Consider the following 27,080-nt stretch of genomic DNA (forward strand, 5'->3'; position numbering starts at 1 on the left):
CCGTTACTTAAGCATTTCCTCATCACCACATGCATCAAGGATCAGGAATGCACTACGCACAGATTTTGAAAACCACTGACTTCGCTTGCCTCTCACATCCATTTAGTTCTTCGATGAATTATTAACTATTATTGGGCCACTCAGTATGTTCATGGAACGGGGAAGATGATACACAAGCAAGTCACTGGTTCTCACTCCAGAATCCGCCTACCTTTTCTCTTATATTGTAAATTATTTTAATGAAAAAAAATTACTGACTTTTATTGATATCACTAAAAATAAATGGGTTACTGGCTAGAGTTTGGAGAATTAGTTAGATACAAGAAAAACCTAGATAGTATACCAGTCACACTTTTCTATGGGGCTAGCAAGGAACGGGGGATGCTGGCGAAGACCCCCCCCCCCAGCTGAGCGGGCACAGCTCTTTTAAAGTCACCATATGTATTTACTATTGCTGGCATCAATAATACACACTGTATTTGGTGAAATTCTTAAATACAGTTTTTCCCCCTAGAAGTTTAAGCCTGCTGTGCACTTCTTTCACAAAATAATGTATGTGATAGTTCTTATAAACTGTAACAGATGATACACACTTTTGTGGAAAGAACAATCTTGTTTTATATCTATTTCATACGCCTGCTTTCCATAAATAGTTCAAAGGTAAAATTCAGCTCCTTGTAGGTTGTGTGGACTGCTTGCATGTAAATAACTCCAATACTGATCTGGTATTTTGAACTAGTTAAAAGACTGGCTTCTGCAAGTGTATTCACCAAGAAGAACCTACATTTATGGGAAGATATTAATCCCATGAACCACTAAAGAGGTCGTATCCCCTGTCCTATCCTCAGATGATAAAAGGAATTCTAGAAAGTACTAGATCTTTGGGTAGGCAAAGCAAACAACAAAGCAAGCTTCTAGCTCCAACAGAGTCAAGGAAATAAACACGTTTAATACACCGGAACATCAGGCCCACGCGGCGTCTCTAACCTATCTGATGGCATTTTGGTAACTGCCCATCAGAACAAGTGCATCCACCAAGGCTGACACCCATCAGCAGCTGAGTACTGCAGTCAGGTCCGTGTCGCTAACGAAGGGCCCTGCGTCTGTCAACACGGCCGCCGTTGCCACAGTGCGCAGCTTAGTGAGCTGGGACGGGCACGTGGAGAGATCTATTTCAGCAGGCCCGTCATGGTGCAGACAGGGAAACGGAGGCCTAGAAATGGGAGACGGGAGAGGACTGCCCTAAGCACACGAGAGCCTGCAGCCAGACTCACTTCCTCACTCCCAAAGTGTTTCCATAGGATTCTTAAAACAATCCCAGAAGGTACCCATTTATGATTTCTATTTACAGATAAGGGAACAGGTGCTCAAGGAAACAAGTTTTGCCCAAGGCTACAATGCCGTATATACATGGCATACATACATACATACATACATATAAAATTCTATTACATATAGACAAGTTTCACAGCTGGGGTTGAAACCTATAAAGTTGGAAATGACCTTCACAGGACTTCTAATTCTGCTAGAATGTAGGAGGATGTGAAAGACCTTTAGTCCCAGAGTAACAGGAGAAAACCGAGGCAAAAATAATGCTTCTCTATAAGGCTGGCAAAGAAGAGTGAATACAAGGATTCTTCACCGACTGCCCTGTGGGGAGAGAGAAGCCTCTTGGGGGTGAGCAGGAGCCTGGGTGCTTGCGTGTACCCCAGGGAGGAGATTCCTTCCTAAGTCTGGATGCAGGGTACGGAAGAGCAGGCCTGCCTCAGTTGGAGATTTGGCAGAGATGTGGAGAATTCAACCAGGACTCAGTACTGACCGAGACCCACAAACATTACCACCTTCAAAAACAAACTGCCAGGCTAGACAGTCCCCCTTACCTGGATCTCACAGAGTAAATGGTCAGAGAGGCTCTGAGTCTCGTGTGTCCTCCTGGTGACTGGCTGCCAGACCCCGTCAGAACTGAGCACACGGAGGGAGCCGCGGACATCTGACCCCTGCACGCCCAGCCCCTCCCAGCTCCAGTCCTGCCGAGTTCCAAAGGCTGCTGCCAGAGAGGTCAGGGGAGGGCTTAGCATACCCTTAGCACGGACATCTGACCCCTGCACACCCAGCCCCTCCCCAACTCGTCTTCTTATGGCCGCAGCCCAGACCTGGCATGACCGGACTCTAGAATGGGGGACAGTCAGGCCTTCGCCACAGCTGCCCGTCAGAGGAAAACGTTTGCCTCCCTTGGAAATAAAACAAAAACCAACATTGTACTTCAGTCTCCAGTGTCCTTTTTATACCCGTTATCTGGACTAAAACACATTACCAACTAGAAGTGATCACTTAAGCTCAAAGTTGGACATGCCAAGCGGCAGTGAAGCATCGGGGGGAAGCAGAGCGTCTGGGATCCCGGGAGGCTGTCCACACAGCCTGCAGCGCCGGCTGCTCCCCACACACCCGCTAGTTAGAACACCACCATCGCTGAGCACATAACCTACGGCTGCCGGCGACCGGCTGGTCATTTGTCACTTTTTGTCCAGCCACCTTCTCCACAATACTCATTTCTTTGGTCGATACACTGCTCTCTTTTGCATTTAGTCCTGCTCTCCAACCATGTAAGCCAGGGTTCCCGGAGGGCCCCTCTCTCAGAGCTCCAGGACCGCGGGCAGTGGTTTTCCCTGGGGTTTGCACACCCACTTCCAGGATTCAAGAATGGGGCAATTTAAAGATAAATGGGGTTCATTCAATCCAGTAGAAGAATAAAAGCTAGATCCTTGAGCAATTCCTGCTGCAAAACCTTCGGGAGCTTTCTGTCCTCAGTCCAGTTTTTGAACTTCCTTTTGAGCTCATGAGCTAGCTCCTCATATCCTTCAAATAAATTCTTTATTGCTGGAGTCAGTTGTTTGCAGTGGAACCCCAACGGGTACTTTTTACGAGACCAGGACTCTGGCCCCGTAGACAATGCTCGGCTCCCTCCCACACGTCTGCAAATAATTTGCTCGACTTGTATCACCATCCCCTATTCGAGCACCTTGGCCATTCTCAGGATTTCTGCAAGCAATGCATCTCCGGCACACAACATCGTGCTCTAGTTTTAAAACTGAACTGTCATGATTCACAAACTCAGATCCTTGATACGTTCCACACCAGCATTCACATTCACTGCAACTGTAGCTCCAAGCACAAAAGCTTGTACTTACAAGTGTTCTCAGGCAGAGTGATTTTAACTCTAAATATTAATCACAAACACATGCTCCTTCCAGTGTTTTGGCGATGAGCCCTTATGCTCTGTTAGCAGTAACGGTGTTAACATTAGCACCAGTGTGACTGAGGAGGTTGCGTTCTTACTCACATTGCTAACCGGTCCCCTTTAGGTCTGATCTCATCTGGCATCTTTGTCATCTGTCTTCTCTGCAGTTTCGCGAACGTGAGGGGAACACAGAATTTCCACCTATACACGTAAAGACAGCTTTAACTTTTGACAAGATCGGTGAACTCTGTTTGATGGCTGAATCTACAACAAATTTAATAACGAAGGCCCTCTGAGGACTTCTGTCAGCTCTAAATGGAATGATTCTACGGCTTTGAGGGCAGGATATGTGATCGGCATATTGGAATTCTATCCAATATTCTGACCTTAAGAAAAGCTAAGAAGAGAATTATAAAATATACATCATCCACTTTGTTTTCCATATCCAGAGGAAAATTGTAACATTTGTCAACAAACAGCACAATTCCAGTAAAAGCAGTTCCTACCAACAAGGGATGCTGCCATTTTTACAAGAGGCACTCAAGGCTTGCGACATCCTGGTTAACACCAACCCTTAGAAGTTGCAGCCACCCAGTAATGGTAGCTTATTAAGGCCCACATGCATTATTTAGATTAACCCAACCCAGCTATTTATAGTGTGGTGGGCCCTGGGGTGTCCTGCAGTTGGGAGCGGAGAGGTAGGAGCGAGGGAAATTCATAAAGATACTGAACTGCTTCAAATCCCGAGTTACTCAACTCTACACAAAAACGCCTGGGAATAGTTTGAGACACACCAGACTTACCAGAAGTCTTCCAACAACGAGGCTTTTAGAGAAATACCACACGGGTGGTCATGTCCATCTCAGACCCGAGTACAGGCCTCGGGATTCTGGAAGCATAGAGGATGCTCACACACACAGCTCGGCCAACAGTGATGTAATCAGTGTGCAAAAGTAACACAACTAGTAACGGGAGCGCCCCCTTCTGAGCAGTCACTGCCCTGGGCGCGGTGCTGAGCACCTCTCCGCTGGGTGCCACCCACGGTCGCTCCACTTGGTAAATGAGCAGCAGAGGCTCGGAGGACTTAGGTCACTAGTGCCCGGGACAGGGTTGGTTAACGGGGAGCCTGGATTTAAACCCAGGCTGTTCCACTCCACAGCCAGTACTCAGAACTGCCGCCCACAAGGGAATACCCCAGAACCCAGCACCCAACTACCTGTGTCAAATGCATGTCTGCGGCAAGCACAGATTGTAGAACACTAAAAGTCCTTCAGAGGGATATAAAAAAGGTGTCCTCCATTACTTTAAGGCCTTAAAGATGAGTCACGGTTGATGGGATTAGTGTCTCTAACTTCCTTTGGTGATTAAAACCATGATCAACGTAGCAACTATACTACTGGATATTCTGAATTTAAGAAAGGACATGAGAGACAGCTCCTCTTATTGTGAATCAATATGCCATCAGATTAAAATCAAATCATTACTGAACTCCTTACTGAGACACAATAATGACTGGATACTAGAATGTATGCTAGAGACGTGTGAAAGCTACACAGCGAGATAAAACACTCCGAGGGCAAGGTTTATACACTAAGAACAACCCAGAAAATGTTACATACCTGAAAAAGACCAAGAAGTAGAGAAAAATTTAATAGAGGATCCTCTTTATTACATATTTATAAAATAATAGTATAATATAGTCATTAAAAATGGAGACGAAACTTTTTATTTTTGGTATCCTGTGTTTTGCAGCCAATTTTCAATCACCGTCACCCTGTTCGTGACTTGCTTTCTGCCCTGGCCTCTACCCCACCCGTCATTCAAAGCACAACAGAATAAATGCTCCAACAGGTTCTGTGAGAGACTTCCTATCAAATAAATTAATCCAGTAACTCACGAATAAAGACTGAGAGTTTTCAAAGAAATACAATAAAAACAAAACTATATGAAGCATAATTTAATCTTTCAGATGGTTCACAGAAGGCACCTCAAGATCATATTGTGCCATTTTCCTCATGCGGTGTGTTTAAGTGCCTGTAACAGAATTCTGGTTAGTGAAATTTTAGACAAAAAAAAGTTTCCTATGTAGGGCACATAGCATCGAATGACTACGGATACAATATGGGGCTTCTGATGTGTACATCTGTACTAACTAGGGCACAGTTTATAATATGCTCAGAAAACTTTAAAAATTAAAGTTACAAAATGAGTATTTTTAGCACATTTAGTAACAGCTACTTGTTTTAAACTATCATTTCATTTTTGATGACCAAATTATATTTGACCATAACTAAAGAACGTACAACTTTAAAATAACATTAAAAAAACCACGGTTACAACAGAACTATGTCCGATGAAATGAAGAAAGGACAGTCACATACACCTGCTGCTGAATGGCACCGTGGTGTTTCAAAGCCATTCGTGGGCCAGGCTTCCAATCCATGTGTTGGGGTATCGATCTGAAACACGTCTCTACTCAGTGTGCTGCCAAAAGGAGGTGAAATCCATGTGAAATCCGTCCTGATCACACGAATGCCTGACAACCATTCAATGCTCATCACTGAACCAGTATTTTTATTTGATTATCCTGATACTGTAACAGCGGAGATACATCCGGAAACGGAGATGGGGCGGACTGCAACTATTCCACTGCAGAGTGATGCTCGACTTAAAAAAAAAAAAGCTGAAACAAAGGAAACAACTGGAAATGGCTGAATCACCGTACCTTAGACACAACCATAAATCTTCGTTTTGCTATATATACTGTTTGGTACTTTCTGATTCAGTAGTTGGGGTAAAAAAAAGTTTCGTATTCAAACATATCTACATAATATCAATATAAAATGTGTGAATATATACATTTAATACACACACACACACACACACACACACACTCACATCCCCCTTTCTCACGAATGACTCAGTGAATCATCTTTGAGACCAGCTTAGATGCTCTAAGGCTGCAACGTATGGCTACAGAGGTCAAACACAAGCACCCACTCGGGCTGGATCAAACTGTTCCTCCTCATGATTTCTGACAAGTAGTAATACCGCTTACAACAACTGTTTCTCAATAACTTAGAATTCAGAGTATAAAACCAGTGTTGGGAACATTGAACTCTCTCACTGGGTGAAGAACATTTCTCTTTTCATTCTATTTCCACTGATGGTAAGAGAGCGCATCGAACTAGATCACACAGAACTGTACAAATGATCTTTACTCTTAATCTAAACAAACATGTGTTAAAACATTCTGAAAGGCCGCATCCTTTGATTTCTTCATTTTTTCAATCGCCCGATGCAGGTCCTGTTGTTGCACGGGCCGAATTTCATCCTCATCGTGGCTAAAACGCAAACGAAACCACCAGATGGTCAAATGACTGGAATATACCTCTCTCAAATATGCTACCCAGATTAAAAACCTGACGTCTCTTTCCCATTGAAGACCCCCAAAGATAGCCATAGTTAACTGCTGCATGTGAATTCCCCTAGGAATTCTCGATGCAGACGAAAGTCTGGGGAGATTTTTAAGCAGCACTGACTGCTGGGAGGCAGGAGGCCAAAATGGCCGGTCATAAATACACATCTGAGATGTAGGAATGAAAACCAAACACTGCACACTAAGAATCACAGGCAGAGCATTAGCATAACGGGAAAATGTTAGCTACAGGTGTGTGGCTGATCTAAATGGGAATGGAATTCCAATCAAGGAATCATAAGTAGCATTCATGGCCATATATTCATGTATATATTTAGCATGTGACAAACTGAAAACAGAATTCTTTGCTATTAAAAACCAACCACTCTAAGTCCTCCCCTCTTTAATAATAATATATAATGTCCCCTCATAATTTACAATACTTCGGAAAATACATTTGGGGAAAAAATTATGATAAGCCAAGTCTATTAGCCAGATTTTTCATACTGAAATATAAAATTTTCAAAGGCTTTGAAGACAGCAGAAAAAGAGGACCTTCATTAGTAATGTAATTTATTCACACAAAATGTATTCATAGGTTGGTTTTTTTTTGCCTCTCTCCTCGTTATCTTATACACAAGAATAAGAACCTGTGGAAAGCAGACTTTTGGCTACAGGCAGAGGTCAAAAGTATTCCCAATGTTATCGACAGGGGAGCTGGATAATCTGGCAGCAAGTAAACGAAGTAAGCCTCTCTCTAACAGGGCCCCAGGGAGCACTAAAGGCAGGTGCAGAACTAGCGCACACACAGCTAACCTTTCTACACCAAGGGACACACTGCTGGTGAAGCTTGCTATGGCAATGAGCTGTAGCAAGAGGCAAATCCAGGTCCTGTGGAGTGAAAGCCTCAGGGGGGAGGAGAGAGGGGGCCTGAGAAACAAAAGGGCAAGAAGTGGAGAACTCATTCACCACAGGCCCAGGAAGTACACCGGTCTGCTAAGAGTTACAGCAACTCCTCAGAAGGTCAGTGTTTTGAGGAGACGCAGAGCTATGCTGGCCCAGGGCAAGGGGCCTTTCGGGAAGTGGTTCACCAGGGCTGACTTATTCCGGTTCTCTAGTGTCTCTGCTGAAACACATGAGTATGAATTGGTTTCTCAAACTCCTGCTTTGGAGTTGGCTGCAGTGACAACAGTTCCTTTGCTTAGTAAACATGTCACTGTCAACAAGCTAAAGTCTAACCCCCAGCCAAGGCCCTTACCCCCATTTACATGTGAAGTTCCTGCAAGACAACAGGAAATGGGATTAGGAAGTTAAGGTGCAAAACAAGCCAGGAGTGTTGGGAGAACCCTGCTCTCCTAGCAGAGGCTGTGAGCCTAAGCTCCTGTCGGCCTTCTGTGACCCGGTCTGTGGATGTGCGGTAGAAATTCAGCTTTTGTTTCTTTCTCTGCATTCCAGAGCCTCCCCATGACCCACGTCCCCAGTTCACTTTCAGAACTTCCCTTTAGAAAAAAAGTCAATTAATAAAGTTGGGGCAAGTGTTCATTCAAAGTCCACCTTTGATTCCATAAGCACGGTTGGTATTGTAAAGAAACATGAACTAACCTAAAAGCTCTACAAGGGTTTGACAAATCTCAGAGACCGTACCTTTCTTCAGACGTAGAATTCACATACTCCCTGACACAGAGGAGGGCCGCGTCCCTGCACATCTCCTTCAGGTCACTGCCCGAAAAGCCATCTGTTTCCTGGGCAACTTCAAGCAGATCCACGTGCCTGTCCACCTTCAACAGAGAAAAAGGAATGTAAAAAATGCTGCAGAGCATCCCTCCAAACATGCTTCTTGAAGAACACATACTGGAATAGCAGGAAAGGAGAATCATCAGTTTCTAGTCTTTACCTTAACCATAAAAGCTGGAATTTTGAAATTTAATTTTCGTTAACTGTCACTATGACTGTAATAGCAAAATAAAGCCTTCCTAGACATACCATGCAGTGCCCAGGAAGAACAGACAGGCAAACACCGTCAGACTCATTATGATCGGACCTCTCTATTCTCTTCCTCTGTGTCTGAGAAGACTTCTTATATGTGTACCTCAGCAGTCAGACACAAACAAGAATCTAAATTCTCTACTGCTTGTAATATTTGTGAAAAAGTACATGCATTACGCATCTGTCCTTCCACACTCATGGGACTGATGGACACTACCGACTTCAGGACAAGCAATGACAGAGACCGCAGGAGATGGGAAGCAAAGTATGTGAAGAGCACATGTTAAATCTGGGTGGTAGATATAAGGTTATTTGTGTATACACTTAAAATGTTTTATGAATTAAAAAACTTAAAAAACACCTTCCAAATTATACTGAGATGTTAAAAATTAGTCTTCCTCCCTTAAACAATCAACACCTCCACCCCATCTCTTGACCACTCCTTTGTTGGATCACACTATGTTCTAACCATTCACAAGTCTTGTGCATGACACAGTGATAAAGTCACAAAGATGAACAAATCAAGTATGAGAAAGGATTGAAAAGGAGAAGATTCCAGTCACTGGGGAAGCAAGATGAACAGAGGTCGAGCACCATAATGGTTAAGAGAAAAGGCTCCATCACTCCTTTGCTATGTGAGCCTGGGCAATGTATTCTATACCTTCTCTGGGTTTCAGTTTCCTCAACTGTAAAAGAGCATTACTAGGTATGTGCTCCTCAGATGGACGGAGGATTAAGGAAAACAATGTCTATCTCACCACTATGCTAGGCACATGGCAAATACTCTAAAAGTAACACTTTTTACAAGATAATAGCTATCAGACAAACCATGAAGTCATGAAAACTGTTTTCACTAGGCAACTAGGAAGGCGGCTCCCAAGTTAAACAAGGTTTTGAGTCCCAGGAGCAACACTGGCATCAATCAGTGGACCCCGAGGATAGCCCGGACACGGCACCCACCTGTGTGCGGTTACTGCGTCCACCGTGGAGGGCGCGCACGCAGGGTACTCTCAGCACCTCACATAATTCACTTAAATTCTCAAAGTGATTCTAGGAGACTCTCAGCATCACCATCTCCTTTCCCAGTGAGAAAAATAAGGACGTAGAGACGCTCAACAGTATTTGCCCAAGGTCACCCAGCCAGAGGGGGAGGGGTCAAGCCAGAATGTGGGGGGCCCTGGGGTCTGTCTCCAAAGCCCAAGCCTGTGAACTACTCCTGCTGTGTTATGGAAAAGGTCTAAACTCAGATTCATTTGTAGAAGGAAAACCCTGATCTCCTCACTACAGAGACAGGATACCTGTATAAGGTATCCATCTTATTACTTCTAATTCTTTTTATACTTTAAACTTAAAGCCAAAATCATTACCCTGTTTTAAATGAGCGAGTTGTGTTAAGGAACTATCAATAAAGAAATGTGAAAGACTAGAAAAGAGTATCATCTGAGGCATCTTTTAAGAGAATTACAATAATCTCCTTCAGATTCTAGTGAAGCAACAATATGCCTTCAGCATATAAATGCCAGCTAGTGGGAAATAAGATGTTCCCATGTCGACAGTTATCCAGAAAGCATTCAGAAGTACTGTGAATCATAAAACTGGAGACTAGTTCTTTGTGCTTTAAGAAAAAGAACGCTAAAAATTCCTTATACCCATGACAAATGTAATTCTAAAAGAATGTCCAAAGATGCTACTGTTAAAAAAAAAAAAGCAGAATATGAAATCCAAGTTTAGAAATAATGAGGGGTTTAAGTTAGATGTGAAAACATTACAGCCTGTGTAAAGTATGACTATCTTATGAGACAGAGCTTAAACTGTATCACTTATATTTGTCATCTGTACATAAGTCATCCACATCATCTGTATCTATATCCAACCACACAAGTTAACTTCCGGCAATACCATCCTTCATTACGTTTTTTTAAATTAAATAATTGTATTAACTTGAAGTCTCTACAAAATTTTCAGCAACTACCTTCTAATACGTGATAAATTTCAAGCCACACCACAGCCATCCTAATTCAAAAGAACTCGTGGAATTATTTTATCTTTTTTGTTTTCTTCCCTGAACTGCTCATTGATGACTCTTTGTTAAAGGTTTACCAATTAAGTGTCCTTTACCTAAACAGCAGTACAACTACACAATGTCTTTTTGAAAGCAGTTATCGAATATTCAGCTAAAAGGTAAATGTAATTTGTTGATTTCTCACTCATATAGGACAGGAGTTCCTTACCCAGAAAACATGGAAAGTTTTAGGAATTTTCCTGAAATTGTACAATATATTTCATGTACATGTAGTTTTTAAGAAAAGACTACACAGTGTTTATCTCTTTTATTAAATGGCTCTATCATCCCCACAACAGTAATCTCTGTAATTTGCTAGGTTCTTTAAACTTTTGCAAATAGCATATATGTTTTCTTTGATTGTTTTTAAAGGAAAAAATGAACAGGACACTACTGAAAGATAAGGGAGAAGAGTGGAAGAACCAAAAAGACATACCTGCTTTTGGACAAAGATTCAACATCAAAAAGATCTTAATTCTCTTGAATTATGATCCATTAAAAACACTAGTGTTTGTTTTTTATTGAATAAGACAAATTAATTCTAAAATTCATACAGAAAAATCAGCAAAAATAGCCAGAAACTTTGGCCAGGGGACAAGGGCACAATCCAGACCACAGGAAAATGTGGACAAACCCAACTTGGCTGTTTCAACAAATAAACTGAAAGAAGGTGGAGGAAAAGAAGAGAGAGATGAAGGAATATCTACAGCCTGTAGATTAAGAGACTGAAAAACTATCAAATAATTACCAGTTATGAACTTTATATGGATCCTGAGTCAAACAAATACATGTTAAACAAACAAACCATTTAGGAGACGACAGGAAATCTGAACAGACGAGGTAGTCAATGATAATAATGCATTATTGTCAGTTTTTTGTTAAATGTAATAATGTTTATGAGGTTAAGTCAAAAAAGTTAAGAATTCTTTCTTTTAGAGATACAACTAAAGTAAACCTGGGAGGTGGGGAAGGAGGGGAGAGTTGGAGCAGAATTAGTGACCCAAGGGTGGAGACAAAGCACAGAAATACAAGAATCCCTCGCTATGGGAATCTATTTGTTTTTTTTTAGTTTGGATATAGCAAGTTCAAATAGTGAGTTTATTTAATTATTTTTTTAAAGTAAGCCCTATGCCCAACGTGGGGCTCAAACTCACAACCCCAAGATCGAGTCACATGCTCCACCGACTGAGCCAGCCAGGCACCCCTCAAATAATGAGTTTAGATATGAAGTTTAGGATAGTGAGGAATACGATGTTATTCAAAACTCAGAAACCATAAAGGGGGAAAAATCCCAGTAAATTAAAAAGGACAAACCAGGAAAAAATATTTTCAAATCATATAAACAAGGCAGAATCTCCCTAATGTATTAGAGTTCCTATAAATCAGTAAGAAAAAGAACACTGCAATAGAAAAATGGGCAAAGAATATGAACAAGTATTTCACAGAAAAGAATTCAAGTGGCTCCTAAACATACTCATTTCATCTCTAAAAATACAGTGAAATACCATTTTCTACCTATCATGTCGGCACAGTTCCACAGCATTCTGTTGGCAAGGCTACAGTGGAAGAGGTACTCTAACATTGCTGGTAAGAGAGGAAACCAGCACAGACAATTTGGCAATAGTTACCAAAATTATAAATCATATCCTCTGATCTAGCAACTCCTCTTCTGGAAAATCCACCCTACTAATATTCCTGCAAAAGTGTAAGGAGACATGCGTACAAGGCATTTTTATAACAGTAAAAGATCGGAACCAACCTGAATGTTCTCCATTATGGCATTGATTAAATAAATTATGGTATATCCATACAGTAAAATCCTATACAATGCAAAAAACAAAAAAACCCCAAAAATCCAGAGAGAGAGAAAGAACAAAGACACTATACGCTAATATGGAAGGATCTCAAAGATGAGTGAAAAAAGCAATGCACAGGACAGTGTATGCAGTTTATTACTATGGTTTACGTAGAATAGGGAAGAGGAATAATAGCATATTCTGATTTGCTGGTATAGACAATGCCATCTGAAAGGATACAAAAGAATTACAGGAGAGGAAGCAAGATTCTTCCCTGAATACCATTTAACGCACTTATTTTAATCCTGAAGCATGTGACCTTAAATACACAAACTATTAAAGATTTTGATTATCATACCTTCTTAAATCTAAATTCCAACTTCAAAAAATACTGTAATTAAATAAATTTAAAAAAAACCTGCATAGTGCTGTACAAAAATAAATGTATCTTATATAACTGGAGAACAGTCTGAAAATATCAAAGATTTTAATCTATAGATATGAAAACACAGGGCTTTAAAAGAAGCAGACCATCTTTATTAAGTTCAAATGCACCAGGGTTACTGATGTGCATGAATGGCCAACAGTTTTACAATGATTTATGCCAAGTACAAAGCTGTTTATTCTCAGGTTACTTTTTCATTTCCCTCTAAAATGGTTTTATAACATAAACATATTTATAGGATGGGGAAAATTGAAATTCTCTACTTACATTTTCATTTTTCAAGATGAGTTTCAGGATTGCTTCTCTTTGTTTTAGAGCCTAAAACCAGAATAATTTCCAGTTAGCATTAAAAAAAAAAAAAAAAGATCAATTGGTTTTCCTAATATTTCTTCTTTCCTCTGTAAACCATCTGACAGTACCTACAGGAAATGACAGAAACTCTAAAATATTGGCTTAACCAAGGTCTAGGTTCTAGACTGTAATCGTCTGTGCTCAACCTACTGAATTCCAATCTTCTTATTTTGAATCCCCAGTGATTAGCACAATGTCTGGGGAAAAACATGCCCTTAAATGTTTCTTGAGTGGGTGAATGAATACCTAGGACGACCAATGTCTTTCCCCTGTGGCTCTGCAAATTTCCTTTTCTTTATTCAGGAAACTTCTGAGAACTTAACACTGCAGTAAAATTTTTACCATTAATTGGAAGAGATGGCAACAACACTCCCTTGGTTCCTCCACTTGAACCTCTAACTTCCATGCTTGCTAATTCATATTAGTTTTTGTTCAGTGTTGACAGTACATTCGTTTATATGTTTTTCCCCCCAGTGATGGTTCACAGTATTATACCAGGGAATAGAAGCTTTTATGGAATATCTTACATATATGGTAAATATAAAAGCTTTTTAAATAAGTTACCACGGCTGAACTCATTCTTATTACCAAGGCACTGAAAAACAGAGCTAGTTATCATTGAGTATCAAATCAAATGAGCAGAAAACAAAACCAAACCCTGCTGCTTCTGTAATTCAAGAGTGTTAAGTGTGAAGGTAAACTTGTTATGTTATGTGATCACCAATAACTACTTTTTGTTGACAATCTAATTTGGAGAACCGTTTTAAGGTAAGGTTAATCATATACTTTGACACCATAGTTACAAAATAAGAAAAAACTACCATATAAAGTGTGTGTATTACTAAGAACAGAATAAAAAGGGGGTTACAAAAGCCCAGTTTTTACATTAAGAGCACACAAATTTTTAACAAATTTGATAAATTCTGTTACAGCCCATTTTGATAACTTAGAACATAGCAAAGGCTACCTTCCATGCTGTTGTGTCCTATGCTCATTCTACTGTACATCAAAAACCTTTGTTTTCTCTTGGACTACAAGTAGAGATTCTATCAATTTAATCTTTGTCTTCAGAACCACTGAGGTAAATTATTTTTCTTTAAAAATATCCGTCTTGCTAACAAAATAAAAGTGAAATTCTTGGTTGAGGCACAAAGTTCATCCACAGATGGCAGCAGCCTACTTTTCCGGCTCTCCCTCCACCTGTTTTCTGGAGGTCCTAAGTGAACTACCCCCAGAGGTCAGCATTAAACATGTGCTCCCACACCTTCTTGCCTTTGTTCATTCGGAGAGCCTTTCCCCTGCCTTGCTTGCATATGAAATTCCTGCCATCCTTCAAGGCCCAGCTGGATTCCGTAAAGTTTACTACTCAGACAGAATTATTAGTTTTCATCATCATTTCAGGTTCTCACAGTTCTTTAAAGGTACTTTTGTAAAGTACCTTTTATGTCATTTATGTATGTCTGCCTTTCCTGTGACACAGAGTGGTGGATGGGGGCTGTGTTCCTTCACCAGAGCCTGGCAGGTGCCTGACACATACACAGTGCTCAACACTCATCAAACTCAATTCTAGGGACTCCTTCATCAAGTTAGAAACTTCCTTCATTGATTTCTCGGGTACATTTTCTAACAGAGTGGCTAACTTTGTGCATACCCTCAGAAGGGCCAGAGGCGGTAGCAACAGAAAAGAAGAGATCAGAGCAATTCTAGAGGCCACCATCATCAATGTTAGGAGACCACGTTTACTGCCACAGACTGGCAAGCTGCAGAACATACAAGGGGACAAGTGGTTTTTAGCCAGAGACTGTAAGCGCTATTAAAATATTTTTATTTCAAAATCTGAAAGGAATGACACTGAGAGTTCCTCTACACAGCTATACCCATACCATGCTGATTGTATGGCACACATATTCACTTACTAACCCTATTTCCTTTTTCAGTCGAAAGGCACATAAAATTCAAGATGTGAGGACGTTGTGAAAAAATTAGACGGTATGGTTAAGTTATAATAATCGACCTGAGGATATTCCTTAACTAACAAAATAAAAGAACTAGAAAGGAGATAAGATAGCACTGGTTCAAGACCGCCCTTACACCTGCATTAAGTTAAAGTGCAATACCTTAGCAAATGGTTAACCATTAATCCTAGCAAAGGAAAGCGCGGCAGCAGTCCCAGCCGAACTGAGTATTATCAACTGTTGTATCCTACTGTGGTCAAGGTTTTACAACAAAGATTGATTTAAGAATCTGAGATACAGCGACAAGTAGGTTTTTTTAAAATCAAGACTTTTTGGAGGAGGAGCAAGATGGCGGAGGAGTAGGAGACCTAAATTGGGTCTGGTCCCAAGAATTCAGCTAGATAGGTGTCAGATCATTCTGAACACCTAAGAACTCAACAGGAGAGCGAAGGAAAGAATAGCACCAACTCTCTGAACAGAAAAGTGTCCACTTTCTGGAAAGTAGGACGTGCGGAGAAGTGAATCCAAGGCGATATTCGGGAAGATACACGGCGGGGGGTAGGGAACCTCCGTCAGCCGCTACCAGCAAGTGATAGAGCAGCAGAGCACAAATTAGAACTTTTAGAAGTCTGCTCCGCTGAGGGATGTCGCTCCAGTGGCTAAGCGGGGGTGGGGGGGGGTGGAACCCTCGCACAGAAAGACCGGGGGTGCCTGAGTGCGGCAGAGCTCCCAGGGATCGGAGCGGGGAAGCCGGCGGCAGAGACGGAGCCGAGGCGTGGGCTCTCAGCTCGGAGTTGCCATAAACCGTGCTCCACGGCACAGTCGGGCCACTGCTCCTCCAGCAGGGACCCAACAAGTGGCAGATGGGGGGAGACTCCCCTTCCTCCCAGGGGAGGAGCGGCGTGGAAGCGCACCGCAGGGATCTGCTGGGTTTGGAGACTCCAAACGGGGTCGTGAGCGAGAGACAGAAACGCTTGGTCACAGGCCGGGTGAGCACAGAGTGCGGCCGGAGACCGGGGAGATGGGACTGATTGACTGCTTTTCTCTGGGGGCGCACTGAGGAGTGGGGCCTTGGGTTCTTGGCTCCTCCGGGTGGAGACTGGGAGGCCATCATTTTCACTCTCATCCTCCAAAGCTGTAGGGAAAGCTTGCAGGGAACAAAAGCTTCCGGGAGCAAACCCGAACAAATGACTTAGCCCGGCCACGGTAAGGGCGGGGCAATTCCGCCTCTGGCAAAGACAGTTGGGAACCATGGCAACAGGGCCGTCCCCCAGAAGATCAGCAAGAACAGTCAGCCAAGACCAAGTTTACCGATCAATGAGAAGGGCTGATCTCCAGCACTAGGGGAATACAGCACACAGAATTCATGGCTTTTTTCCCCATGATTCTTTAGTCTTTCAAAGGTAATTTTTAAAATTTTTATTATTTTTTCTTATTTTTTTCGAATTTTTCTTTTTCCCTTTTCAACCAACATCTTATCAATTCCTTTTTTAAAAATCTTTTTTAATTTTCATTTTTGGAGTCATATTCTATCCCTTCATTGTAGTTAACCTTATTTTTTGTATACATATATGTTTTTCTCTCTTTAAAATTTTGGGATAGTTTCTTCTAACAGACCAAAATATACTCTAAATCTCTAGTGTATGGCTTTGTTCTAGTCTCCTGCCTGATCACACTTTTTTAAAAAAATTTTCTTTCTTTTTTCAGCCAACTTCCTATCAGTTCCTTTTATGAACTCTTTTATAATTTTCATCTTTACAGTCATATTCCATCCCTTCACTGTATTTATCCTTATTTTTGTACATATATGTTTTTCTTTAAAATTTTGGGAGGCAGTTTCTTCAAACAGACCAAAATACACCCAAAATCTACTATGGGGCTCTGATCTAGTCACCAGCCTTATCATATTTTTTTCTTTGCCTTTCTTTCCCCACCAGTTTCAGGTCTCTTCTGATTTCTTTAGTGTATATTTTTTGGGGGGGCCATTGTTACCCTTTTAGCATTTTGTTCTCTCAATTTATCTATTCTCCTCTGGACAAAATGACAAGATGGAAAAACTCACCTCAAAAAAAAGAACAAGAGGCAGTACCGACTGCCAGGGACCAAATCAATACAGACATTAGTAAGATGTTGGAACTAGAGTTCAGAAGGATGATTATAAAGATACTAGCTGGGCTAGAAAAAGCATGGAAGATACTAGACAATCCCTTCCTGGAGAAATGAAAGAACTAAAATCTAAAGTTGAAATCAAAAAGGCTATTAATGAAGTGCAATAAAAAAATGGAGGCTCTAATTGCTAGGATAAATGAGGCAGAAGAGAGATTTAGTGATATAGAAGACCAAATGATGGAAAATAAAGAAGCTGAGAAAAAGAGAGATAAAACGCCTACTGGATCACGAGGGCAGAATTTGAGAGATAAGTGGTACCATAAGATGAAACAATATTAGAATAATTGGGAACCCAGGAGAAGAGAGAGAGGGGCAGAAGGTATATTGGAGCAAATTACAGCAGAGAACTTCCCTAATTTGGGGAAGGAAACGGGCATCAAAATCCAGGAGGCACAAAGAACCCCCCCTCAAAATCAATAAAAATAGGTCAACACCCTGACATCTAATAGTAAAACAAGTCTCACAGACAAAGAGAAAATCCTGAAAGCAGCTTGGGACAAGAGGTCTATAACTACAATGGTAGAAACATTAGATTGGCAACAGACCTATGCACAGAGACCTGGCAGGCCAGAAAGGACTGGCATGAGATCTTCAGAGCACTACACGAGAAAAATATACAGCCAAGAATACTATATCCAGCTAGGCTGTCATTGAAAATTGAAGGACAGATAAAAAGCTTCCAGGACAAACAAAAACTAAAGGAATTTGCAAACACAAAACCAGCCCTACAAGAAATCTTGAAAGGCGTCCTCTAAGCAAAGAGAGCCTAAAAGTAACATAGATCAGAAAGGAACACAGGCAATATACAGTAACAGTCACCTTACAGGCAATACAATGGCACTAAATTCCTATCTTTCAATAGTTACCCTGAATGTAAATGGGCTAAATGCCCCAATCAAAAGACAGAGGCTATCGGACTGGATAAAAAAACAAAATCCATCGATATGCTGCCTGCGAGGGACTCATTTTAGACCCAAAGACACCGCCAGGTTGAAAGTGAGGGGGTGGAAAACCATTTACCATGCTAATGGACGCCAAAAGAAAGCTGGGGTGGCAATCCTTGTATGAGACAAATTAGATTTTAAACCAAAGACTATAGTAAGAGATGAGGAAGGACACTATATCCTACTTAAAGGTCTATCCAACAAGAAGATCTAACAATAAATATCTATGCCCCTAACATGGGAGCACCCAAATATATAAGCCAATTAATAACAAAATCAAAGAAACACATTGACAACAATACAATAATAGTAGAGGACTTGAACACCCCCCTCACTGAAATGGACAGATCATCTAAGCAAAAGATCAACAAGGAAATAAAGACTTTAAATGATACACTGGACCAAATGGACTTCACAGATATATTCAGAACATTCCAACCCAAAGCAACAGAATACAAATTCTTCTCTAGTACCCACGGAACAGTCTCCAGAATAGGTCACATCCTGGGTCACAAATCAGGTCTCAACCAGTACCAAAAGACTGGGATCATTCCCTGCATATTTTCGAACCACAATGCTTTGAAAGTAGAACTCAATCACAAGAGGAAAGTTGAAAAGAATGCAAATACATGGAGGCTAAACATCATCCTACTAAAGAATGAATGGGTTAACCAGGAAATTAAAGAATTAAAAAAATTCATAGAAAACAAATGAAAATGAAAACACAACTGTTCAAAATCTTTGGGATGCAGCAAAGGCGGTCCGGTCCTAAGAAGAAAAGTATATAGACATATAAGCCTTTCTCAAGAAACAAGAAAGGCCTCAAATACACAACCTAACCCTACACCTAAAGGAGCTGGAGAAAGAACAGCAAATAAAGCCTAACCCAGCAGGAGAAGAGAAATAATAAAGATCAGAGCAGAAATCAATGAAATAGAAACCAAAAGAACAGTAGAACAGATTCACGAAACTAGGAGCTGGTTCTTTGAAAGAATTAACAAGACTGATAAACCCCTGGCCAGACTTATCAAAAAGAAAAGAGAAACGACCCAAACAAATAAAATCATGAATGAAAGAGGAGAGATCACAACCAACACCAAAGAAATACAAACATTTATAAGAACATATTATGAGCAACAATATGCCAGCAAATTAGACAATCTGGAAGAAATGGATGCATTCCTGGAGACCTATAAACTACCAAGACTGAACCAGGAAGAAACAGAAAACCTGAACAAACCCATAACCAGTAAGGAAACTGAGGCAGTAATCAAAAAATCTCCCAACAAACAAGAGCCCAGGGACAGATGGCTTCCCAGGGCAATTCTACCAAATACTGAAAGAAGAATTAATACCTATTCTTCAGAAACTGTTCCAGAAAACAGAAATGGAAGGAAAACTTCCAAACTCATTTTATGAGGCCAGCATCACCTTGATCCCAAAACCAAAGACCCCATCAAAAAGAAGAATTACAGACCAATATTCCTGATGAACATGGATGCAAAAATTCTCACCAAAATACTAGCCAATAGGATCCGACAGTACATTAAAAGGATTATTCACTATGACCAAGTGGGATTAATTCCTGAGCTGCAAGGTTGGTTCAACATCCGCAAATCAATCAATGTGCTACAATACATTAATGAAAGAAGAACCATATGATCCTCTCAATAGATGCAGAAAAAGCATTTGACAAAGTACAGCATCCTTTCTTGATTAAAACTCTTCATAGTATAGGGATAGAGGGTACATATCTCAACGTCATAAAAGCCATCTATGAAAAACCCACAGCGAGGGCGCCTGGGTGGCTCAGTTGGTTAAGCGGCTGCCTTCGGCTCAGGTCATGATCCTGGAGTCCCGGGATCGAGTCCCACGTCGGGCTCCCTCCTCGGCAGGGAGTCTGCTTCTCCCTCTGGCCCTCTTTCCTCTCATGCTCTCTATCTCTCATTCTCTCTCTCTCAAATAAATAAAATCTTAAAAAAAAAAAAAAGAAAAAGAAAAAGAAAAACCCACAGCGAATATCATTCTCAGTGGGGAAAAACTGAGAGCTTTTCCCCTAAGCTCAGGAACACGGCAGGGATGTCCACTATCACCACTGCTATTCAACACAGTACTAGAAGTCCTAGCCTCAGCCATCAGAGAACAAAAATAAAAGGCATCTGAATCGGCAAAGAAGTCAAACTCTCACTCTTTGAAGATGATAGGATACTTTATGTGGAAAACCCAAAAGACTCCACTCCAAAACTGCTAGAACTCATAAAGGAATTCAGTAAAGTGGCAGGATATGAAATCAATCCAGCGGCATTTCTATATACCACCACCAAGACAGAAAAAAGAGAAATTAAGTAGTCGATCCCATCTATAACTGCACCCAAAACCATAAGGTACCTAGGAATAAATCTAACCAAAGAGGCAAAGAATCTGTACTCAGAAAACTACAGACTACTCATGAAAGGAATTGAGGAAGACACAAAGAAATGGAAAAAACATTTCATGCTCATGGATTAGAAGAACAAATATTGTGAAAATGTCTATGCTACCTAGAGCAATCTACACATTTAATGCAATCCCTATTAAATACCACCAACTTTTTTCAAAGAAATGGAACAAATAATTCTAAAATTTGTATGGAACCAGAAAAGACCCCAAATAGCCAGAGAAATGTTGAAAAAGAAAAGCAAAGCTGGTAGCATCACAATTCTGTACTTCAAGCTATTACAAAGCTGTCATCACCAAGACAGTATGGTACTGGCACAAAAACAGACACATAAATCAATGGAACAGAATAGAGAGCCCAGAAATGGACCCTCAACTCTATGGTCAACTAATCTTTGACAAAGCAGGAAAGAATGTCCAATGGAAAAAACAGTCTCTTCAACAAATGGTGTTGGGAAAATTGGACAGCCACATGCGGAAGAATGAAACTGGACCATTTTCTTACACCACACACAAAAATAGACTCAAAATGGATGAAAGACCTAAATGTGAGTCTGGAGTCCATCAAAATCCTAGAGGAGAACACAGGCAGCAACCTCTTCAACCTCAGCTGCAGAAACTTCTTCCTAGACATATTGCCAAAGGCAAGGGAAGCAAGGGCAAAAATGAACTACTGGAACTTCATCAAGATAAAAAGCTTTTGCACAGCAAAGGAGACAGTCCACAAAACCAAAAGACAACTGACAGAATGGGAGAAGATATTTGCAAATGACATTATCAGATAAAGGGCTAATATCCAAAATCTATAAAGAACTTACCAAACTTAACACCCAAAGAACAAATAATCTAATCAAGAAATGGCAGAAGACATGAACAGACATTTCTCCAAAGAAGACATCCAAATGGCCAACAGACACATGAAAAAGTGCTCAACATTGCTCGGCATCAGGGAAATCCAAATCAAAACCTCAATGAGATACCACCTCACACCAGTCAGAAGGGCTAAAATGAACAAGTTAGGAAATGACAGATGTTGGCGAGGATGCGGAGAAAGGGGAACCCTCCTACACTGTTGGTGGGAATGCAAGCTGGTGCAGCCACTCTGGAAAACAGTATGGAGGTTCAAAAGTTGAAAACAGAACTACCCTACGACTCAGCAATTGCACTACTGGGTATTTAACCCAAAGATACAAATGCAGGGATCCGAAGGGGTACGTGCACCCCAATGTTAATAGCAGCAATGTCCATAAGAGCCAAACTATAGAAAGAGCCAAGATGTCCATCAACAGATGAATGGATAAAGAAGATGTGTGTGTGTGTGTGTGTGTGTGTGTGTATCTCCACACCATGGAATATTATGCAGTCATCAAAAAGCCAGAATTTTGCCATTTGCAATGACGTGGATGGAACTAGAGGGTATTATGCTAAGTGAAATATGTCAATCAGAGAAAGACAAGTATCATTATGATTTCACTGATATGAGGAATTTGAGAAACAAGACAGAGGATCATAGGGGAAGGGAGGAAAAAATGAAACAAGATGAAACCAGAGAGGGAGACAAACCATAAAAGACTCTTAATCTCATGAAACAAACTGAGGGTTGCTGGAGTGGTAGGGGGGGGGGGAGAGATGGGGTGGTTGGGTGATGGACACTGGGGAGGTTATGTGCTGTGATGTGAATTGTGTAAGACTGATGAATCACAGACGTGTACCTCTGAAACAAATAATACATTATATGTTAATAAAAAAAAAAAGAAAGTAGGAAGGGAATAATGAAGGGGGGGAATCGGAGGGGGAGACGAACCATGAGAGACTATGGACTCTGAGAAACAAACTGAGGGTTTTAGAGGGGAGGGGGGGTGGGGGGATGGGTATTAAGGAGGGGACGTATTGCATGGAGCACTGGGTGTTATATGCAAACAATGAATCATGGAACACTACATTAGAAACTAATGATGTAATGTATGGTGACTAACATAACATAATAAAATTAAAAAAAAAAAAAAGGAAAGCACTGACTACGACTGCCAATAATGAATCAGATCAACGGCCGTCGTTCCTCCAGTCAGCCTTCTGAAGGGAAGGATGCTTTAACGCCAGTGCTCCTAATTTCATCCTGTGCTAAACCAAAACCACAGTCCGGGTTTTCTACCTAACTTCCCAGGCGACTTGCTACATTCTAAAAAAAAAATCACACAAGTAGCTAAGCTAACTTGGGGTAATTACAAACTTTGAAGAGAAGCAAATAACACTCATCTTAGGAAAGTAAGAAAGAAGGAAAATAGAATGGAGAGTGGAGAGGACAAATAAGCAGGAATTCTTGCCCCATTCCTTTCCCGCCTATCATAAATAATAAGTCCGATTAAAGAAACCATTCCTTTCCTGTAAAAAGCGGAGTATTTAACTGTGCATAACATCAATCAAAACCACTCACAGGCTGGTTGATATGAAATCTTGTGGGCATTCTTCTCATGATGGCTGAGTCAAGATCCTGAGGACGGTTAGTAGCTCCCATCACTATGACCTGGGCAGATAAAGAAAACACAAGGTATCACATCTACCAGTAATGGCTCCTTTAGGATGTTATTACAGAGCTTAGAAGATACAAAAATTAAGGAGCATTTAAATCTTCTATAAGAAATGATTTTAATCCAGTATTACTCAAAAATTTATAAATACAAATCAAAGTTAATCCTAAATAGATCAAATCATAGCAAAGCTGGTAAGACTGAAGCATTTCACCAGCCTTTTTGTAACTAAAGTGACATGCTGTTCAGTTAACGAAGAATTATAAAGATTTAAAGTAAAAAAGGTAGTATTTTGCAGTACGTGGTTCTCTATGGCTACAGGATGAATAACTAAGAGCCATGTATGTTACAGCTTGGGAGGCTATATGGGGGGTACTTCAAGTCCTTTGATATTAATATAAAGGAATCATTTCCCCCAAGCCCGAAGATTCTGGCGATAAGAAGAGATAACTGGGTACTTTTCCCTCCAGATTTCACATCACCATTTCAGGGCATTTATCAGCACTGCTGGTGACATCTTCTCAATGCTATAATACAACCTCAAGCAATCAAACTTTCAACAAGGGCAAGAGAATAAGAGCAAACATCAAACATAAGAGCAAACATCAAAATGCTGGGTAGAATTTAAAAAAAGAAAAAAGAATGGGGTGACTGGCTGGCTCAGTCAGTGGACAGTGCAACTCTTGATCTTGGGGTCATGCGTTCTCTACCCAACCTGTAGAGATTACTAAAAAAAATAAAAAAGTAAAAAAAAAAGGGAAGAAGAAAAGAAAATGCAATCTCTGGGTCTGTATCACTTTCTTTATGAAGGATGTGGACATGAAAAATCAACACAAATAAAGACAAAATATCCAAAACAAGTTAATTTCTGAAAGGCTTCAATATTACCATTACCGTTGGTATTTCTGTATAACCCAACAATGGCCCACATCTGCTACCCAAAATGCAATTTAATGGTATTCTAATGAAAACTTTTAATATAATTTTATTTCAGCCTAAGAGGTTTTAGATTTCTGAAATAATCTAACTCCAGAACATGTTGAAAGACCCACTAAATCTTATATTCTACTTCTACTCTTTACATTTAATGACATTCAAGAGCCAGATTATTTTCAATTTAACTGTGAGAGGTTGCCACCTAGAGGGAAAAAATGTAAATACAAGCAAAAATTTGAGAAATGTTAGTTCCACAATATAATGAAATTTTGTATTTAAGTTGTCCTAAAATAAAAATATTAATGCTCTTATTTTTCCAATTTATTGACTTTCTACAACCCTATAAAATTAATAAGGTAAAATTTCTATGAAATGTAAATCCAAAATTTCTTTTTTTTTTTAAACGTAGGATCTATGCCCAGCTTTACGCAAAGCCCAACTCGGGGCTTGAACTCGCGACCCTGAGATCAAATCCTGGGCTGAGATCAAGAGTCGACCGCTTAACCGACTGAGCCACCCAGGCGCCCCAAGACAAAAAACAGTCTTTTAAAAATGATCGAAGGAACTGTGTAAGATAAAGAATGAATATAAGTACATTTTGAGATAGAGCGTATATTAAGTGTTAAAAGAGTTTCAAAGTGGGAAGTTTGTGGAAGACTGGACATATCAGATTGTAGAGAATCACAAAAGACATTGTGGCTGAGGCAGTACTTTAAAAAACCTGAAAAATGGGCTGTATTTTGAGAAACATTCTAGGTAAACAGCCTTTTAAAAAACAAAAGCCAGTATGGAAGATAGGATGCTAAAAACTAGGATCAAGGAATTTAAATAAATCTAGCACAACATGATGTAACAAATACATATAGGATGGTAACAGATATTCACAATGGTAAAAAAGCAAGTGATCCAAACTACCTGTTTCACTTAAAGAAGTTTGTTTTTTTTTTTTTAAAGATTTTATTTATTCGACAGAACGAGAGCAGGAGAGCACTAGCAGTGGAAGTGGCAGAGGGAGAAGGAGAAGCAGGCCCCCTGCCGAGCAGGGAGCCCAATGCGGGGCTCGATCCCAGGACCCTGGGACACTGACCTGAGCAGCAGGCAGTCGCCTAACCAACTGAGCCACCCAGGCGCCCCAAAGAAGTTGTTTTAAGGAGCAATTATAAGAGGCAAAAACGGATAAACTGTACACAATACGTTAACTCTAATGCAACTGAGCTAAAATTCAAAATGGGAAGACAGTAATTTTTTAGTATTTAAGCAGAAAAATTAGCGCTTTAGTAGACTTTTTAGAATCTTTATGTCTCACGTCTCTGCAGATGAAGAACATGTCATCAGTTAACCTGGATTTCCAGAACTGGTGACAGGTTGACTTGGGCCACTCAGCGATTTTTGTTTCCACTGTGGCATATCATACACACAAGAAAGAGCAGCGGTATTGGGCTGGATCCATAACAGAATAGACAATTTTAGAGAAAAGCTAACTGGTTCATATGAAAAATATGTCTAAAACTAATATTCAAGTTAACAATATCAAATTTAATCCCCTCAACACACAGAAAGGGAAAAAAAATTGTTACCAGAGTTTAACAAAAGCCACATCTTTATTTGCTCCTACAAATACAGACTTATCACAACGAAAACAGTGAACAACTGTCAGTGTAATGAAGAATCATGGTTCTGAAAGCTCAGTTTTAAGTTGTATCGTATCACACCCGTGCTGTGTGGCTCTGGAGTATACTTGATCCAATTGCTGCTATTTCCTTGACTTTTTTTTTTTTAAAGATTTTTATTTTTTTTATTTATTCATGAAAGACAGAGAGAGAGAGAGAGGGGCAGAGGGAGAAGCAGGCTCCCAAGGAGCAGGGAGCCCGATGCAGGACTTGATCCCAGGACTCTGGGAACATGACCTGAGCCGAAGGCAGATGCTTAACCATCTGAGCCACCCAGGCGCCCCTTGACTTTTAAAACTACACTCTGTTACGGTATAATATGAAACAATTTTCTCTTACACGGGCTAACTAAGTGCTTTAAATACTGTTGCCCAGGAGGATAATCAGTGTTTGGAAACCTATAAAGTATTACCATTGAACAGCTTTATTAGCATCAATTATTGATAAAAATTATTCCTATTAATGTCACCTAAATTTATCTAAGTTGTGCTTTCTTCTCTAATCATCCAACAAACACTAAAGGCAACTTCCCTTCATAATGAAATTGTGTTTTTATAAAGGGGATGTAGGACACGTGGCTTAATGTTCTCCTTGAGAATGTTTTCACTTTTGATTTATGGTAATGTGGTGGGCGTAGGAGATCCTTAAACCCTCCGGCTATAAAACAAAAATAATGAAGTATAAAAAAACCTCAAATTAATCAACAAATCTGCAAAAATGTAAAGGAACTGAGCTAAGCCAGCAGTGAAGTCTACGGATAAGGGAAGTAAGAAGCAAGGGGAGAAGGTCACCATGCACCACGTGGAAATGTACAGATCTTAGACAGCGGGGTATACACTGGACACCTTACAGGCTTAAAGAAAAGAGACCACTCTACATAAAGCTGGGACTCATGAAGTACTAGGTCCTGAAAAAAGTGGTGAAATACTAGAAAATTCATTCAGGAGAGTCAAGCTTTGGTTCTTGGAAAGGCATAGAAACACATAAACACACACACACTATCTGAGATTTCAGGTTTTTCACCAGCTAACATGGATCTTGGATCTGAATCTACCTATTGGTATTGAAAAAAATCTGGCAGAAGACAAATACAAAATTGTCTTTGGGCCGTTTGGGCCATAAGCCTTCAACACAGGTTCTAAAAAT

General features: G+C 40.4%; 1 protein-coding gene across 9 annotated transcripts in view; it reads right to left on the minus strand.

Moving 5' to 3' along the window:
- Positions 1-4,948: 4,948 nt before the first annotated feature.
- ATAD1 (ATPase family AAA domain containing 1) overlaps positions 4,949-27,080 on the minus strand; it is a 70,608-nt gene continuing 48,476 nt past the window's right edge. For all 9 annotated transcript variants that reach the window (XM_025850966.2, XM_073878969.1, XM_025850972.2 and 6 more), the window contains 4 exons: positions 23,235-23,324; positions 13,213-13,263; positions 8,301-8,434; positions 4,949-6,582 (listed from right to left, as the gene is read on the minus strand). In XM_025850966.2, coding sequence (XP_025706751.1) covers positions 6,462-6,582; positions 8,301-8,434; positions 13,213-13,263; positions 23,235-23,324 — 396 coding nt within the window. In that variant the 3' untranslated portion in view covers positions 4,949-6,461. The remainder of the gene's footprint in view (positions 6,583-8,300; positions 8,435-13,212; positions 13,264-23,234; positions 23,325-27,080) is intronic.

Source organism: Callorhinus ursinus, unplaced genomic scaffold (assembly GCF_003265705.2).
Source record: "Callorhinus ursinus isolate GAN/ISIS: 27379988/994484 unplaced genomic scaffold, GSC_fseal_2.0 scaffold32, whole genome shotgun sequence".
NCBI classification, from domain to species: Eukaryota; Metazoa; Chordata; class Mammalia; order Carnivora; family Otariidae; genus Callorhinus; species Callorhinus ursinus.